The sequence below is a fragment of the Plecotus auritus genome (assembly GCF_963455305.1).
Source record: "Plecotus auritus genome assembly, chromosome: 1".
NCBI lineage: Eukaryota > Metazoa > Chordata > Mammalia > Chiroptera > Vespertilionidae > Plecotus > Plecotus auritus.
Window position 1 is genome coordinate 214,083,542 of NC_137770.1, and position 17,495 is coordinate 214,101,036.

At 40.5% G+C, this 17,495-nt stretch overlaps 1 protein-coding gene across 2 annotated transcripts in view; it reads left to right on the forward strand.

The window, feature by feature from the left end:
- Positions 1 to 17,495, forward strand: part of KDR (kinase insert domain receptor) — a 45,852-nt gene that overhangs the window by 16,163 nt on the left and 12,194 nt on the right. For both annotated transcript variants that reach the window (XM_080682522.1, XM_080682521.1), the window contains exons 10-22: positions 1,186 to 1,342; positions 2,257 to 2,380; positions 2,885 to 2,993; positions 3,674 to 3,994; positions 6,118 to 6,264; positions 6,601 to 6,732; positions 9,043 to 9,149; positions 9,574 to 9,709; positions 10,078 to 10,182; positions 11,520 to 11,633; positions 12,211 to 12,299; positions 12,900 to 13,053; positions 14,947 to 15,044. In XM_080682522.1, coding sequence (XP_080538648.1) covers positions 1,186 to 1,342; positions 2,257 to 2,380; positions 2,885 to 2,993; positions 3,674 to 3,994; positions 6,118 to 6,264; positions 6,601 to 6,732; positions 9,043 to 9,149; positions 9,574 to 9,709; positions 10,078 to 10,182; positions 11,520 to 11,633; positions 12,211 to 12,299; positions 12,900 to 13,053; positions 14,947 to 15,044 — 1,793 coding nt within the window. The remainder of the gene's footprint in view (positions 1 to 1,185; positions 1,343 to 2,256; positions 2,381 to 2,884; positions 2,994 to 3,673; positions 3,995 to 6,117; positions 6,265 to 6,600; positions 6,733 to 9,042; positions 9,150 to 9,573; positions 9,710 to 10,077; positions 10,183 to 11,519; positions 11,634 to 12,210; positions 12,300 to 12,899; positions 13,054 to 14,946; positions 15,045 to 17,495) is intronic.

Genomic DNA, 17,495 nt, shown 5'->3' on the forward strand with positions numbered 1-17,495 from the left:
GTGGTCAAATGCAAGGTGAAAGTAGATGGTATCCTCAATGGCTAAATGCTGAGAAAGCCTGCGGGGACAGTTGACAAACTTAAGCTGCATCACTTTTGCACCTGTCTCATGGAATTGTGCACCTGGCATTGCCAACGTGTAAGACTCTTCTTGAATTTTGTGGGAAGTGTTCAGTTTGACATTGAAGTTGATGTACCAGTGATGCCCAGGGAGGAAAACACTGTTGGGTGGTGGAAGGTTTTCAAAATTTTTAAAAACAGGAGTCCAGGATCTGACTCTGAGGCTATAAAGGGAAGATATAAAGTGTTTTATTTAAGGATGATTTGAACTTTGTTTTTTCAAACTGAAATATGTAAATAAATGCTCTGTGTTGCGGGGAAAGGGGTATCATGGTCAAGTAAGTGTGGGAGATGCTAAGTGATATAAAACTTTATTGCAGGACTTCTCAGGGCCTTCAGTATGCAAATATATATTGCCATTCTCCAAGGGGAGAGACTTAGAATCTTCAAGGTTTAACAAACTTATTTGACCAAAGCATCCCTCCCCAGTAAATTCAGTAATACCTTGCTCCAAACACAGTTTATGGGAAATGCTTCTCTTGTAATTCTTTGTTCTCCCTACTTACTGGCAGGCATATTAACACTTCAGGGTCTTCTCCTATGACATTAAGGTGCTTCCCCATATATCCTGACACCGCCCTGTGTGTCTGTTGAGGTTGGCTCTATTTCTTTGCGGGGACATCAGCTTCAGGGAGGTAACAGTTTCCAGAAAGTCCCTTAGAAGCTACATGGGAGTAGGAGATTGGGGAGTGGGGAGAAGTTGGAAAGCTGATAAGTAAGGGAGAAGGAAATGAATAAGAAAAAAAAAAGATGTAAAAATGGACAGCAGATAATTCCATCTCATTAATTCATGAAGTTGCTTAACATACGACTTGCTCTAGCATTTACCCTATTATATAAAATCAATATAAAAAAGAAGTGTTATTGTTATTATTGGTAGCAAGAGTAGTAGTAGTACTATCACTAGAAGTCATATCTCCTGTGTCCAAATCTAGATATTCTTTGAAAAACAAAATGGGGGCAAAATCATCTTCTTTGAAAACTGTAGGCTTTTGTTGCTGAAAGCGTCGACTTTTCATACCGTAACACCAATTGACAATTCAAAAGTGGTTTTTCTTATCTCCAGTCCCACCCCAGATTGGTGAGAAATCTTTGATCTCTCCTGTGGACTCTTACAAATATGGCACCACCCAAACGTTGACTTGCACGGTCTACGCAGTTCCTCCCCCGAGTCACATCCTCTGGTATTGGCAGCTGGAGAAGGAGTGCACCTACAACCCCAGGTGAGTAGAGCCACGCCCTCTTTTTTCCTGCCCTCTGGCATTTCTTACAGCCCAGCTCTGCCCCAGACTCTGGCCTAAGGCTGTCTCTAATACGAAAGCTGTCCCTCAGGTGGTGCTCTTCATCTCCATCCATCTTTCTCGGTCTTGGGTTTTAGCAGTCTTGCTGTGGGGTAGCCTGCCTTGAGATTACCTAGCTTTTTCTCCACAGGTCAGCCCTGATGTACAACTCTCCAGATGCAGGCTCTTGGCTCACTTTGCTAATTGCCAGTCTTTGGTTTTTCTCCTTATTCCAATTAACTGGTGAATACCACTTCTCTCCTTATCTGGGAGAAGGTTCATCTCAAGGAAGTGCTGCTGGAGTCAGGGAGCATTAGACCTTGCTGCAGCCAGCCTTAGAGGCTCGGGCCCAGCTTATCAGGTTCTAACACAAGTCCAGACATCCTTAGGAAAAAAAAAAACACCACAAAAAACCCAACCACAACAGCCACCTACACCACCCTAAGCAGTTCACTTCCTGTTGTTGTTTTTGAGATGGCCACTACTAGCTTCTGCCTCAGATGCTGACCATTTCCTACACAAAGGCCACAGTCCCACAGAGATTACTCTAAGAAGCCCAATGGTTTCTTAGTTTCCTTTGAACTAAATTAACTTGAATTGTCTTGTCGATCCAATTTATGAATGGAGGTTTGTTCCCAGAATAGCTGCTTCCCTCCTGTATCCTGAATGGATTTACCTGGAACCTCTTCCCTCATTGCTGAGGCCTATTTTTAATTGGCACCAAGTCTTGTAACCAGGCAGGGTACATTGAAAGTTATTTCTAAGAACATAATAACCAAAGTCTGACTCCTTTTCTTACTATTGACGTACATTAAAGAAAAATTTAATCATTGCATGATCTGTTATCTCTCTTACAGTCAAGCTGTCTTAATGACAAATCCATACACCTGTAAAGAGTGGAGAACTGTGGAGGATTTCCAGGGAGGAAATAAAATTGAAGTAAACAAAAATCAGTTTGCCCAAATTGAAGGAAAAAACAAAGTGAGTTTGAAGTTCTTTATTTTGCAAATCTGTCTCTCTCTCTCTCTCTCTTTAATGGAAGGCTGGCATGGAAGCAGGGTATAATAATATGTGAGGAATATTGGAGAAGGATAATCAAATAAATCGGATGATAAAATGCTAGCATATTAAGTCAGTTTGGAAACACCATTGACTTTTAGAAGCACCACTTAATTATTAATAGCTTAGAGTAAGATAAAACACAAATGCTGTTAAATCTAAGCATCTGTTATAAGGTGATTCTGGTTTTATAAGTATGAAAATGAGAAAATGTATTACAGCACAAGGTTCCCAAAGCTCATTTTGTGCAATGTGTAAGTTAAGCCAGCATAATATACTTGCATGCATTTATGAGTGGTCAGTGTAGTAGAATGAATGCAGCAGGCAGGTCACAGTGGTTATGGGTGGCTTCATTTTTTAGTCTGAATGCATGTGCATAAACAGAGCCTCCATTGTTTATGGCCTGGGATTTGTTTTTTTTCACAGACTGTAAGTACCCTTGTCATCCAGTCGGCAAATGTGTCAGCTTTGTACAAATGTGAAGCGGTCAACAAAGCTGGGAGAGGAGAGAGAGTCATCTCCTTTCACGTGACCAGTAAGTGCTGCTCTCCAAGGGGTGGGCTGGATCTCTCACCAAGTGGGTGCTAAGCTGTCCGATACTCTGTAGCGCTTGCTATTCCTGGGAGTGGCATGGTGTTTAGGAAGAGGACTTGGACTGATAATTGATGCTTTGGTTTATAAATTGAAACTGCTCACGTGCTCCTGGGCTCCTGTGAAGTAGATACATCCAACTTCACTGGAGAGATCATGGTTTCACACAGGCTCATAATCACAAGTCCTGCATCATATTTACGTCTCCATCATCAGAGTCTAGCACAGTGCTCTGCTTATTGGGGTTCAACCAATACTAATGGGCTTGCTGCTGACGTGTTGACAAGGTTGGGTTTTCTGGAGGCCATTGTAATGACATAGGAACAGTGGCCTCTAAATGCTGCTGATTTTGTCTGTTCATCTTAGTATTATGGCTAAGCTATAGATGATATTTGATAAATATTTATAAAAAATTTATTTACATTTCCAAATAACGTATTTCTATAAAATAATATTATTTTGGACCTGAATTGTCCATTTTGACTGTCTTCTTATATTACGTTGTGTGGGATTGCTAGAGCCTCTTTCTCTTGGTGCTGTATAGCAAGTCTGAAGGCAGCAGGAACCCCATAGGGGGCCTCCCAGTTGAATCATTATCTTCTAATCATGAGTTTTACATTTCAGAGGGTCCTGTAATCACTCTGCAGCCTGATACCCAGCCAACTGAGCAGGAGAGCGTGTCTTTGTGGTGCAGCGCAGACAGAACTACATTTGAGAACCTCACCTGGTACAAACTTGGCCCACAGGCCCTGCCCACACCTGTTTGCAAGAACTTGGACGCCCTTTGGAAAATGAATGCCACCATGTTCTCTAATAGCACAAATGACATTTTGATCATGGAATTCCAGAATGCATCCTTGCAGGACCAAGGAGACTACGTCTGCTTTGCTCAGGACAGGAAGACCAAGAAAAGGCATTGTGTGGTCAGGCAGCTCACAGTCCTAGGTAGGGAGGCAACTCTGATCTTCTGGAGGCCATTGAAATGCCTTAAATGTAGTGATTTGAGAAGCTGAGTGAAGACTCCTGACCTCTAGGAACTTATAAAGCCAACTGGTGCATACTTATCTTATTCACTGAAAGTCCTTGAGGCAAAAAGAACTAATAATGGTGAAGTGATGGAGTAAAAGGAGAAAATAGCTTGGTTCTTTCCAACCCTAAAGGCGGAATAACTCACTAGTATCTGCAAGGGATTAGCCTGAACCAGGGAAACTTCTGCCATATTCTTGGGCACTCATTTATTTAAGTAGGCACAGATTTATGAAATCTCTAGTATGAGCTAGGAGGGTGCCAGAAGTTCACAGTGATGAACAGGTGGACAGGTTGAGAACACAGACAACCACCAGGCAGTCATATACAGTGAGGGCTCTGTCTGTGAGGACAGGAATTGTTTTCTGTTTTACTCCTTGCTATGCTGCAGTCATTGAACATTGTGGCACATGCTAGGTTCTCAGTAAGATATCTGCTACATGAACAGTGCAACGGTGGGGTTGTTTAGGACCCCTGAGAGCCTGTGAGAGTGGTGCTGCACTCAATGCCTATACGTCTGTGTCATCCATGTGGTCGCGAGTAGTTCAAGGTCTGATATTTTGATGAGCAGATAGCTTTGTGAATTCTCCATGAAGCTACTCTCTAAATCTCATCTCACCTTAGGCCTTACACAAAATCTGTGCAGCCATGGCTCTGTCTCTGGGGAGATCAGGCAAACTTGGCGAGTTTCTCTTCATGTCATCTCCCTCCATTTTCTCCTCTCCTTAGTGTCCCTTCCCAGGTTCTAAGATGTTGGTTTTTGTTGTATGTGTTTTTAATTGTTAGAAAGAGTAACAACTTCCCACGTAAACTAATCTCTACCTATGTTTTAGAGGAATAATATCTTCAGAGGCCTTGGCATATTTTAAGAGGTATCTTTAGATAGACATTAGGAGGTGTTTCGCTAGTGTTAAGTCTTAGGTGTCAAAAAAAGAGATGTTTTTTGGATGAAATCATCCCAGGGCTCTTCTAAACACATCACACAGCATATTTTCTGTTCACCTTGGTAACTGGTCTGGTTTTAAGCTACTGGAAGAATTCAGAAAGAGATGGGCAAGGGGTTCCTAGACTTGCCACGCCCAGGAAATATGTGCTTACAATGAGCTGGTTTGCTTCCCTAAGGACTCCCACGTTGTTTCCCAAAACGTATTCTTAGAAATGGACTAGAGATCAGGAAATTGGCTTAAACCCCAGTGTAGTTCACTATTAAGGTAATCTCATTTTTCTAAGTCTTGAAATAGATTCTTCTAGCAAGATTCCTTCCGATATTTAATTGGTTTGAATAAGATATTTCCATAGCACTTTGGTGATTTATAGGAAAAGGGTAAATCTAAAGTTTTTCTGTACATGCAAACAAATACCCATGGGCTTACTTTTCTATAAGTCTTCAACTTTCCTTAGGGTATTGGTGTTTTGTTTGTGTTTTAGTGGAAATAGCATTGGACCAGACTTTTAGGTGCACCAGATTCTATTAGTTCACCTTTTTACTTAGTTATAAAGACTTGGGCAAGTTGTTTAACCCCCTGAATCACAGTTATTTCTGCTGTAAAATACAGCTAATACTCCTGTCCTGCCCATCATAGGACTGAGAGTAAACAACAGAAATAGTATGAAGGGTTTGTACCAAATAAATACAAGGCAGTCTTTGTTTGTTGAATTATTCTGAAGCTTTGCAATTTCCAAGAGAAGCATGGCAGAATTTTAGGGTGTCACCAGCTAGAACTTTTCTGGGAGGGAAGCCATGTCTGATTAGAGGAAAAATCCATAAAGGCAACAACCTTTATCCTGTGAAGTGATTACCAGCTTGAATCACTAATATGAATGTTCAAAGAGATGCAGTAACCTGCCTGAACTGTCCTGATTTATTGATTCATTTCACTTTACTCAGTGACCAGCGGTACTGGTATCACGCTCTGTGTGTTTTCAGCTTAGTAAATCAACAGTGTACTGTTTACTAAGTTTAAATGGGATAACAGTTTACTGATACTCAAACCATTTCAAAAGTTATACCTAAATGTTCTATTTTCTTTCTGTGTGCAAAGAGCGCATGGCACCCATGATGACAGCAAACCTGGAGAATCAGACGACAAGTATTGGTGAAACCATCGAAGTTTCCTGCCCAGTGTCTGGGAATCCCCCTCCACAGGTTTCCTGGTTTAAAGATAATGAGACACTCGTGGAAGACTCAGGTGAATAGAACATGTCTATCTCTTCTTGGCTGCAGAATTTTCCTGGAGATGTTGTCCAAAATCCATATTATTTTTTTATTTGTTTGAGGTAGAAATAAACAACAATCTAAGTGTCCCTGGTCTGGCTCATTTCATAGACTCGGAATCACAGTATTCAGAGCCTTTTTGAATTCTCCTGGAAGCCAGGTGTGATGAGTCAGCAGTTGATTGTATGGACTCTTTGGAGTTAGATAATAGCCAAGATAAAGGGCACCATTTATATTTAAATTTTTTTTTCCTGAAAAGCTCCACTAGGCCACATCATAAATAAAAGCCATCATTTTCTTCCTCTCTTAGGGATTGTACTGAAAGATGGGAACCGGAACCTAACAATACGAAGGGTGAGGAAGGAGGATGAAGGATTCTACACCTGCCAGGCATGCAATGTTCTTGGATGTGCAAAAGTGGAGGCATTTTTCATAATAGAAGGTCAGTGGGACTTCATAGACACATCAGATGGTTTTAAAAAATTAGTTTATTTCTTATACACTTTGAGTGGGAAAATTATAGTTGATTTTTAAATATTCTTTGTACTCTGTAAATTTTCTATTATAAGTATATATTATTTTAATCAGACAACATAATTACTGTTATTTTCATTTTGTTTGCATCACATTTCTGTCCCTGCAGTTCTCATGGTGGAAAAATTCTTAGCCAGGCAGGCAGAATATCCACCTTTCCCTGATTCTTTTTTTTTATTTGAATGGCTCAGTGAAATTGTTATGGAATTATACTTCTATATTTATTGGGAAAACCATTAGAATTACTGCCGAGTCATGAAAATAAATGCTATCACAAATATGTTCATGGTTTTCATTGGACTAAAAACAATTAAGATTCATTTGTGAACAATAGACCATTGCTTTTCTGAAATGAAAAATTTGGGGTTCTTATCTGAACTTGAAAGAAAACTTGTCTGTGTATGCAGGAATGATGTGAAATCAGGCATTTTCTCAGATGGGAAAGGTAATTTGTGACAGACTATTTTATCTTTAGGAGTGTATTCCTCTTTTTTTGTTAATAACCCATCAGAGGGACAATGAAAGCATATTATGCGGGTGGAGGAATGGTATGCAAGGGGAAGAAAAAAGGGTGGTGACAGGTGGAGGAACTGATGGATTTTTATGAACTCATCCTAACTTGTCTCTCAAAGTCCAAATTGTAGTCCCTTTAATCTATCAAATCTCTGTTGCCAAGTATTGCATCTCAAAACCGTGACTTGTTTTAAAATATCTAGGCTTATTACCATTTCATAAACTGCACTCGCAAGTAAAGATTTCAAGTGCATGAAATAGAGATTTCAAGTGACACGGTGGTTTTGTCACTTCCTGAGTGCTTCATGTTTGGGGGAAATTCTAATGGAGACATCCATGTCTATCCTTTGCTCTGCCTCACCTCGGTTAGTTGGTTGTGTCTGGTTACCAATAGCTAAGTAGGTAACATTGGCACAGGGACTAGATTTACTTCTCACCCAAGGAAAATACTAAGAAAGAAAGAGATAAATGTTTAATTTTCCTGCAAAGTTCCCAAATGTTATTATGGGAATATTAATACACAAACTTATGTTGACAATTGAATCTTCGAACTTTTTACCATGTATACATGAGCTTTCAGATCTCTAAGTATAAATAGAGAATTACTTGAATATATCCACCAGGGAAACACAATCTACTTCCAAGCATCCTTGGTGCTTGCCTCTCAACTGTTGACTCCTATTTTGCTAACTAATTAATTACTTGTCTTTCTGCCTTCTTAAGGCTGCCATGGGCCACTCACAGCTTGTGGCCGGTTTGATGCAAGCTGCCCTCATCTACTGGGGCTCGAAGTGATAATTGCTTCTTTATCACCTTTTTGCTAATCACTCTTAGCAGAAAGCATCCTCTGGGCTCAATTTCTCCCACTGAGAGCTGTCCTCTGGAGCGATGAGCTTCTGCAGCTTTCCTTGTAGACCTTCAGCTTTTTCTCTTCTCTTTCCTTTCCTGAGAGTTTTCTTTACACACACACACACACACACACACACACACACACACACACACATAATTTTTTAGTTACAGTTTACATACAATATTGTATTAGTTTCAGATATACAGCACAGTGATTAGACATTGATATAACTTATAAAGTGACACCATTCCTAGTTATTACAACATTATTGACTATATTACCTAGGCTATACTTTACATCCTGTGACTATTTTTATAACTGACAATTTGTATCTCTTAATCTTTTCCCCCTTTTTACCATTTTCACCAACCTCCTCCCATCTGGCAAACATAAAAATGGTCTCTATGAGTTTGTTTCTATTTTGTTGGTTCATTGTTAGTCTTTCTCAAAACTATACAGATCAAAATATAGATTATCAGAGTAAAACCAGACATTTACTTTCCCCCATTAGAAGTATTTTTCTTCTCTATAGAACATGGTCTTTTTTTTTTCCCCATCAAAGTCTTCTCTTCTTTCAAACACTTTCTATGGTTGTCTTTAAAGACATTGCTATTTCTATCCTTAATTACTTAAGAATTTTATTGCTGGAAGTTTTCATGAGCAAAGTTTTATAAACTTTAAAGTATCCATTAATAGTAGTATAAGCTCCATCCCAGTTAGAGGTGTGTGACTTTTTATTCAGGATTTTTCCATGTTGGTAAGCTTGAGATCTTGCTTTAGAGTTGAGCTTTGTCATCTTATATCAAAAGGTATGAGTTTCCAGCTGTTGATGCTCATTCAGTTGTGTCTTTCCAGGTGCCCAGGAAAAGACCAACTTGGAAGTCATTATTCTAGTAGGCACTGCAGTGATTGCCATGTTCTTCTGGCTACTTCTTGTCATTGTTCTACGGACTGTTAAGCGGGTAACAAAATAATTTCTCTTCCATCCCATGCATGTTGGTTTTCGTGATTAATGAAAGCTGACTAGGGCTCTCTGAGTTGCTTCTTCCCATTGTTATTGGCTCAATGGGCACAGTTTATTTCAATACAATAGCATCTTGCCCACTTTCTTTTGGCTGAACCACTGGGTTTTAATTGATAGAAACCACTAGAGGAGAAAAGGGCTTGGACTGTCTAGTGTAATTAAAATTTAATAACTTAATTCTGAGCTTATTTGGGAGTTGAGGGGACATTGGAAAGAGGATTATAATAGGACTACTCTCAAACTCCATGAGTTTTCTTTAAAAATGAGACATCAGGAATGGGGCTTCTATCAAAACAATAATAAGCACGCAAAACGACAGCCAAACAAGAGTGTGTGTGACTTAAAGGAGTAATGCTTTCCAGGCCAATGGAGGGGAACTGAAGACAGGCTACTTGTCCATTGTCATGGATCCAGATGAACTCCCCTTGGATGAACACTGTGAACGCCTGCCTTATGATGCCAGCAAATGGGAATTCCCCAGAGACCGGCTGAAACTAGGTATGCTTTCAAGTTATATTAATTTAATACTGGATTTATTAAGCCATCTCGTCTTTCTTTAGGATGGTGACAAATCTAGTCTTTGCAAACGTTGGATTCTAATTCAGAAATATTCATTTCATTGCTTGAATTTGAATAATTATCCTTTAGTCAGTTAGAAGTAGGGTCTTTCATAATCATCCAAAGCAGGACATTTGGAGAGTGAAGGGGGTAAATACTGAATAATTAAACCAGGACAAGGAGTAAACTAGACTGTTCATGCTACACTGGAATGTATGGTCACTGTGCCTAGTTGGAATCTCTGCATATCCCTTTGGTGGTGTAATAGCCCAGATCTATTTTGTTGTTGCTGTCACTGTTGACTGTAGGTAAGCCTCTTGGACGTGGTGCCTTTGGCCAAGTGATTGAAGCGGATGCCTTTGGAATCGACAAGACAGCAACTTGCAAGACAGTGGCCGTCAAAATGTTGAAAGGTAAAAGCAAAATTATATGGTGATGTAACCCTCTATCTGTTTCATCTGGTCTTTACACATGATGGAAAGGCTTGTATCAGCGGCTCTGTGGTTAGGTGGACCCACTAGCCAAGCATGCAGTCAACTTATTTACCTTTGTGAAAATTGGAAATAAAGTTCCTCTTTTATAGCTTCATGCCAGGGTACATGGCCAGGGAGGCAAAGTTAGGGATGAGTTTCAGCAACCCCCCTCCCTACCTTGCCTGGGAGTCCTTGTGCAAAACACAGCTTGCACAACTGTACTGAGTGAGTGGCCTGGCTATGGGGGAAAAAACACCTTGGTTACATAAAAATTGTTTCTTACTTTATGATGGTGCATTAGTAAGATAATTATAGACCATCAGAACATGTAAATAAATTTGATATAATAAATAAAAATAGTAGAGTACAAAAACAGCAAGCTCCCTAGAATTGGAATATGTTAAATATTCCACATATAAAAGATAGTATAAAAAATAAGGATGGTGTGCTAGGATAAAAGGATTATGGGTGATATTTAAAAAATTAAAAGCTTTGTGAACAATTATTAATCCTAATAGTAATGGAAGTCTGGTCTTGCCATTTTAATTTGGGGAGGTGATGCATACAAAATCCAGTTGTGATGTGCTTTTATTGATGGAGATGATGCTACCTACCCTCTGTCAATAGGTCTTGATGGCATTTCCAAGCCATCTCTCTCCTTTTGCCTGTTCTCTCTTGTGGCCAAAGGGATATGTAATTTTGAGGTGGCTTATCAGGACCTGAGGTGTGGACCATGTCTCTGAATTACAGGGAAGTGTACTGGTTGGTGCTGGATCAAACTTACAGTCTTAGCCTCATCAGCCTCGTGTGCCAACTGGCCTTGCCAGCTGGCCCTTGTTAAGTTTCCTGCTCAGCACAGATTGGCGGGAACTTCAGCATAGCCCCAAACACATGAGGATATTTAATCCATGGTATTGCTTCCTTACGAGGAAGCACGAAATAATCAGGTCCCAAGAAGCATAGTAAACCTGGTATATGAAAATCCAATTTTACAAAACAAGAAAATCTGGGCACAATTCCATTTGCAGATGTATTCTCCACTTTGCAAAAGAGTTCACAATGGGTTCCTTTAAATATCAAACATTCTGAGTGCACTTAAAGGAAGAATTTGATTTGGAATTAGAAAATATAATTTATACTTGACTTCCAGGGGAATGCACTAGTTTGCAAATAGGGCTACAGTTGTATCATCGCTGGAGGGAAAGTTGCAGAGCTTCATCAATCTTCCCAAGGTAATGCCCACACTTCTGATTTCCCTCTTCCCCCTGTGTTTGTAGAAGGAGCAACACACAGTGAACACCGAGCCCTCATGTCTGAACTCAAGATCCTCATTCATATTGGCCATCATCTCAATGTGGTCAATCTTCTAGGCGCCTGTACCAAGCCAGGAGGTGAGTATCTGTGGATGGTTCTGGTTTGCCCAATTTGGGCAAATGCACCTCTGCTGGTCTTTGAGGGAAACCACTCAACTCTCATGGCCTTGATCTCCTTAACTTAGGATACTTTGCCAGATTTTCAGATACATATAAGTATATTTCATGGAGGTTAAGTGGACACTATAAATAATTCTGGATCTTCCAGCAAATTAAAAAATGTCACATAACTATAATACAGTTTGCTACTTGTGCAATAGGTGTTCAGATGAGAAAAAGAAACTTCCTCAAAAATTAAAAACAAAGGACCTTAACAGTAGTTTCCCCTAAAATGGAGTCATCTTAGGTGATTGTATAGAAAAGCAAGTGGGTGGGTTTTTATTTTTTATTTTTGTCAATCTTGTGGAATTGCCTTTTGGAAAAAGCAAAGCTGCAATATAAGGGCATTATGACCAGCTGATTCCTATGATCCGATCCCCAGTGAAAGGTTGTAGCATTTCTATGATATTTTCTGATTCAAAAAATATGTTAAACACTTAGTGAGTAACATGAGTGAAAAACCTTTTCCTTTCTTGACATTCTGTGCTGTCCACAGGCCCACTCATGGTGATTGTGGAATTCTGCAAGTTTGGGAACCTATCAACTTACTTAAGGAGCAAGAGAAATGAATTTGTCCCCTACAAGGTATGTCATTTCCTAACTCAACGCTGGCTACATTGTAAAATGGAGGAAAATTCAGAGTGGTACAGATTCAATTTTTTTGGTTAAAATTCTGTGAAAAACTTGTTGAGGAATCTTCTTGAATTACCTCCTGGGTGTTGTAACCTCCTCTTTTACCTTCTGGGGGCTGTAATCCTCTCATGTTTTATTTTTGTGACTTTAATCTACTGACCCATTATAGATGGGGCCTGAGGAGGGGAGAAGGTGGGCGTAATTACAGATAGGGACAGCTCTGGATTAGTCTCTCTCTCTCTCCCTTATTTGACCCTGGTGAGTGGAAATCCTCTGTAAAGAGCACTCTAATATTAGAAGTGTGTCTGAGTGAAACTTGAAATAAGTCATTTAGCTCTGTGAGCTAAAAAGAAGGAGCTAGACTTTGTGGAAGAAAATCTATTATATAGAACACTTGTCTAAAATTTTAGCCTGGAGACTTCATAATCTTGACATTGATGTCATTCTGGTCTGCTTTTTAATAGTTACAACTGTTTCCAAAGCTTACTACATTTTAGAGATCCCTTTTGTAGTCAAGGAGTTTGTTCATGTGTGTGTGTTTTTTTTTTACAGACCAAAGGGACACGATACCGTCCAGGAAAAGAATACGTTGGGGAAATAACCATGGATCCTAAACGCCGCTTGGACAGTATCACCAGCAGCCAGAGCTCAGCCAGCTCTGGATTTGTTGAGGAGAAATCCCTCAGTGATGTGGAGGAGGAGGAAGGTACCAGCCATTGCTTTCTCCACACTTCACTCATGCTCTTGTAAGAATAGACAAGGTGACAGGGTGTAACGAGAAATTTTGCCAAGGGAAAAGTCCAATACTACCTAATATTTGAATTTCTACACTGGCTTCAGTTAGTCTCCCAAAGGTGAAGTGTGGAAGTCTAAATAAGCAGCAGGCTAGGCTGTAAGACAAAGCCTGGCTAGCCTGAGAAATCTCAATCCCCAGGAGAACTAAGCAGTGGGCAACTGTCAAACCAATGCCCTTAAAATATTGGCAGGAGAGACTCAGAGCTATGTTCTAGAAGGGCAAAGGAGGCTCTCTGGTGGCTGATGAGCCTCCCTGTTGCCCAAAGCAGTTAAGCCCCATACTGATTACTTCACCAGCACAGCAGAAGTTCAGCTAGTTATACCCAACTTTCTCCAAGGCAGTGTAAGGGCCATCTGTTGTTTCTACGCCACCCTACCTGACTTATCGTCTTCCTTTCATCCAGACTTCCTCAGAGGAGTCTTGGTAAATACACCTTTCTTTATCCAGTTATGCTTCCTAGGATATCGTAGGGCTCTTTCTGAGTGGTGCTGTGTTCCCAGCTGCACTTCCAGGACTTCTGCTGACTCCAGGATACACCATATATCTTCTTCCCTCAGAAGGAGCAGCGGGAGTTCCATGGATGTAGAGATAGGGCTTCCTGACATCTGCCTCCTCTTGAGGCATGAGCTCTAAATAATCTAGTCATGAAATAGTGGGAGACACTCACTATTTCCCTTGACCTGAGACCATAGGTAGTACTGAAATCCAACTTTCCCTCAGAAGCCTAGCAGGCAGTGTGAGGCTGGAAGGTGGTCTAGAAGAGTATGGGAAGGTTGTCTAGACCTCACGTAACCGGACCCCCCCTGAGTGGAGCCATCTCTGTCCTATCCTTCTCTCTCACAACATGGTAGCCAGTGAGATGGAAACCCAAAGGATTGAGGTAGTAAGTTGGAGTAGAAAGAGTGTAGGATTTTCCCTCCATTTCTTCATTTGGAAAATGAAGGATTTTCACTAATTATTCACAGACAGCTCTCTGGGACTAAGTGTAAAAAGTCATTGAGAAAATGGTTTGAAGCCCTTTTAATACTTACAAGGTTATTACAGTTGACTTTTCATTTATTTTGGTAATTGTCTCCAGGAAAGTAGCCATGTCTTATCTTATCTGATGAAAGTTAAGAGATGTTGAAACACCCATTAATGTCTTAGTGTTTATTTGTACCAGTTGCATGGATGTAAATACCACCAATTTACGTAAATTTGTCCTTTCTCTTCACGTTCCTATTATCTTTCATTCATATCCTTGAAGGAAGAAAGCATCCTTTTATGCCAGGTTTATTGTGTTTACAGCACTTTCTCATATTGAAAGTGAGAGAAGTCAATATATTTCTGGTATTTTTAGTTATCCGTTGTAGATTATAATTTGACCTTTGTTCTTTATCCTAGGACAAAGCCTGGAGAGAAAAGATTCAGTGACCCTGAATATTGTTGTTTTATTTTTAGAGTTCTTGATATGAAACTATTGTTTACCCCTCTGGGTACATGAAAAAAACAACAGTTTAGAACAGTACATTTGAAAAAGTCCTCTTTCACCCTGTTATCTATGCCAATTTCACCTCTATTCTGTCTCCTGGATTTGCTGGTTCAATTTGGCTGAAATGGAAAAACTATTTTTGCTAAGAGGTATGATGAAGGCTAATCATACTGGTATTCAGCAAATTTACAGAAGAAAGAGGCATTTTTCTTTCTTCTTGTATTTCCTGAAATTTAACTCCCAAGTTATAAAATGAAGATTACTCTAACAAACTTACAAACAAATAGCTTCTGGTGGAAACACTGATCGCTGTCTCCTGCACCTTCTGACAGTTTCTGAAGATCTGTACAAGAACTTCCTGACCTTGGAGCACCTCATCTGTTACAGCTTCCAAGTGGCCAAGGGCATGGAGTTTTTGGCATCTCGGAAGGTAGGACAGCTCAGGGGGAAACAGAGTGCCTCTTCAGTTCATGGATTTGGAAATAAGACCTCCAGTGTCAGGCATTGGTGTTTGTCTGGGACTGTAATTCATTCACTACTCCTGGGACTATTAAGAGACTCTATTGGGGAGGCCTCCCCCGCCCCCCCTTTTTTTTTTGCTTTTTAAGGGGATATAGAGATTTTATGAAATTAATTTATGTGATTTTTGAGCCTCTGATTATTGAGCATCTCCGAAGTCCAAGCAGTCTTTTAAGCACTAAGGATACTGTCTGAACAAGTAGGCAAAACTTCCTAGCTTCATGGAGTTTGCATTCTCACGGGTGGAGCAAACAGTAAATATCAACAAGTAAAATACATAGTAAGTCAGATGGGAGTAAGTGCTATGGGGAAGAATAAGTGGGAAGGTTATGGAGTGTGTTGGAGTGGCATATTTGTGTGCACATGCTCTTATGTTTGTGTACATCAATTTTAAACAAGTGGCCAAGGAAGGCTTTATAAGTATATGACATTTGAGCAATGACCTGGAAGAGATGAGGGACTGAGCCTTGAAGATATGTTTATTTTTAATTTATTTTACATTCATCACCATCCATCAAAAAAGTATTTGTTAGTAGTATAATTAGAAACCAGGAAGGACAGACTTCAGATGAGAGAGATTAAAAGAGCTAAAATTAGAAAAGTAGGCCAAACAAAGGCAGAGGTGGGGACGTGACAAGTTACAAATATTCCAAAAGTTGTAAACACCAGGGAGGGAGCAAGGTTGGCTGAAGTCACCTCTCTGGAAAAAAGGTACAATGGCTTGTTTGACTTTAAACAAAAAAAAAGTTCAAATTAAGTGTCAAGAAAAATTGTTGGTTGGCAAAATGCATTTGCTGCAGCAGCCTCCTGGGAGAAGAAAGACTAAGTTTTGGGTTTTTTGGTTTGTTTATTTGCTTTTTGTTTTTTCTGAATTAGAGTAAGCTTCCTAATCCACTTATTTTTTTCTGAAATTTAAAGGTCATGACAGCTTTCAGAGCTTCAGGATCTCAGATATATCTGCAGGGAGCTTTTGTCTTCCCTCCCACAGGGAAGGGAGAGAAGCGGGGTCTTTTTTTATTATTATTGTTTGAAGTATTACAAATAGTAGTACATATGTCTCCTTTTTTTTTTTTCCCCCATTGACCTTCCCCCTGGCCTCCCCTACCCCCCAGTACATGCCTTTACCTGCCCCCCCCCCCCCTCAGTGTCTTGTATCCATTGGTTATGCTTATATGCATGCGTACAAGTCCTTCGGTTGATCTCTTACAGCGCCCCCCCCCCAACCTCCCCTGCCTTCCTGCTGTAGTTTGACAGTCCGTTCAATGCTTCTTTGCCTCTGTATCTGTTTTTTCCCCCATTTCTTTCCTTTAAAAAATCTTGCCTCTGCAGACTAGAAATAAACATATAATAACAAAAAATGTTTGAGTCCCAATTTCAATGTCCAACAGTTCTGAGTCCCTGTTTCAATGTCCAACAGTTCCTTATGTGTACATGTCAGCAATGATATCTGGATGGTGGGCACATGGTGGCAATGCAGGTCCGACCCTCTCTGGTTTGGTCCTAGGCCACCTGCTGCGCCGCACAGCTGCTGACTGCTAGCGTGGCAAGGCGTCGTCAGCGTCTCCCATCTCTGGACTGTTTCTCCTCTTGTCTTCGTGAATTTTCCCAAAGACGAAGGCCCTTTGCCCTTCTGATTTTTTTAAATTACTTTTTTAAGGCCAGAGCCTGCCATTTAGTCAGGGTTCCTTTCAGGGACTGGGCAGGGAATGGGGAGGAGGGAGATCCCTTAGCTTCCCTTGCATCTACCGAGTGATTTATTGGATATCACTTGGTTGTTGGGCTAAGAAAGGAAGCTCTTAGGTTGGAAAGAAAGTAGGGAGGGCTGTCTGTTTTTTGGAATCTCCTGTTGCTCAGTCATGCTAGATGATGTGCTTTTAAATATGCCTTATTCAGAGGGAAGTACTACACTGACGTTAAGTGTGAGGTGCAGGGTGGCCAGTAACACTTCTGCACTGGCCTAAGAATCCGCATCTAAGCCTTGTATTCATTTAAAAAATCTTCCCCTTGACTCTGATTCTCTCACAAATCGACCAGGTGGAGCTAAAGCTTCTCAGTAGAGGAAGTTAGATGAAGTTGGGGGATACAGAGACGGGAGAAACGGGAGAGAAAAAGAATAGAAGGAAAGCCGAGGAGGGTTGGTTTGCCTTTTCAGTGCACCAGAGAATCAACCTGGCTAGTGAGAAGCTGACGCTGCTTTTGTAGACCTTTATGATAACCCTACACTTTGAAAACAGGATGAGCCCCACTGGGAACTGTTTATCAGCGCCAGTCCAGCTTCAGTTACATATGGAATGGGGAAACCAACAAAGGCACCAAACCAGTGAGAGCCCCTTGTTTCTGGTTTCCGTGCATTCATTCAAAA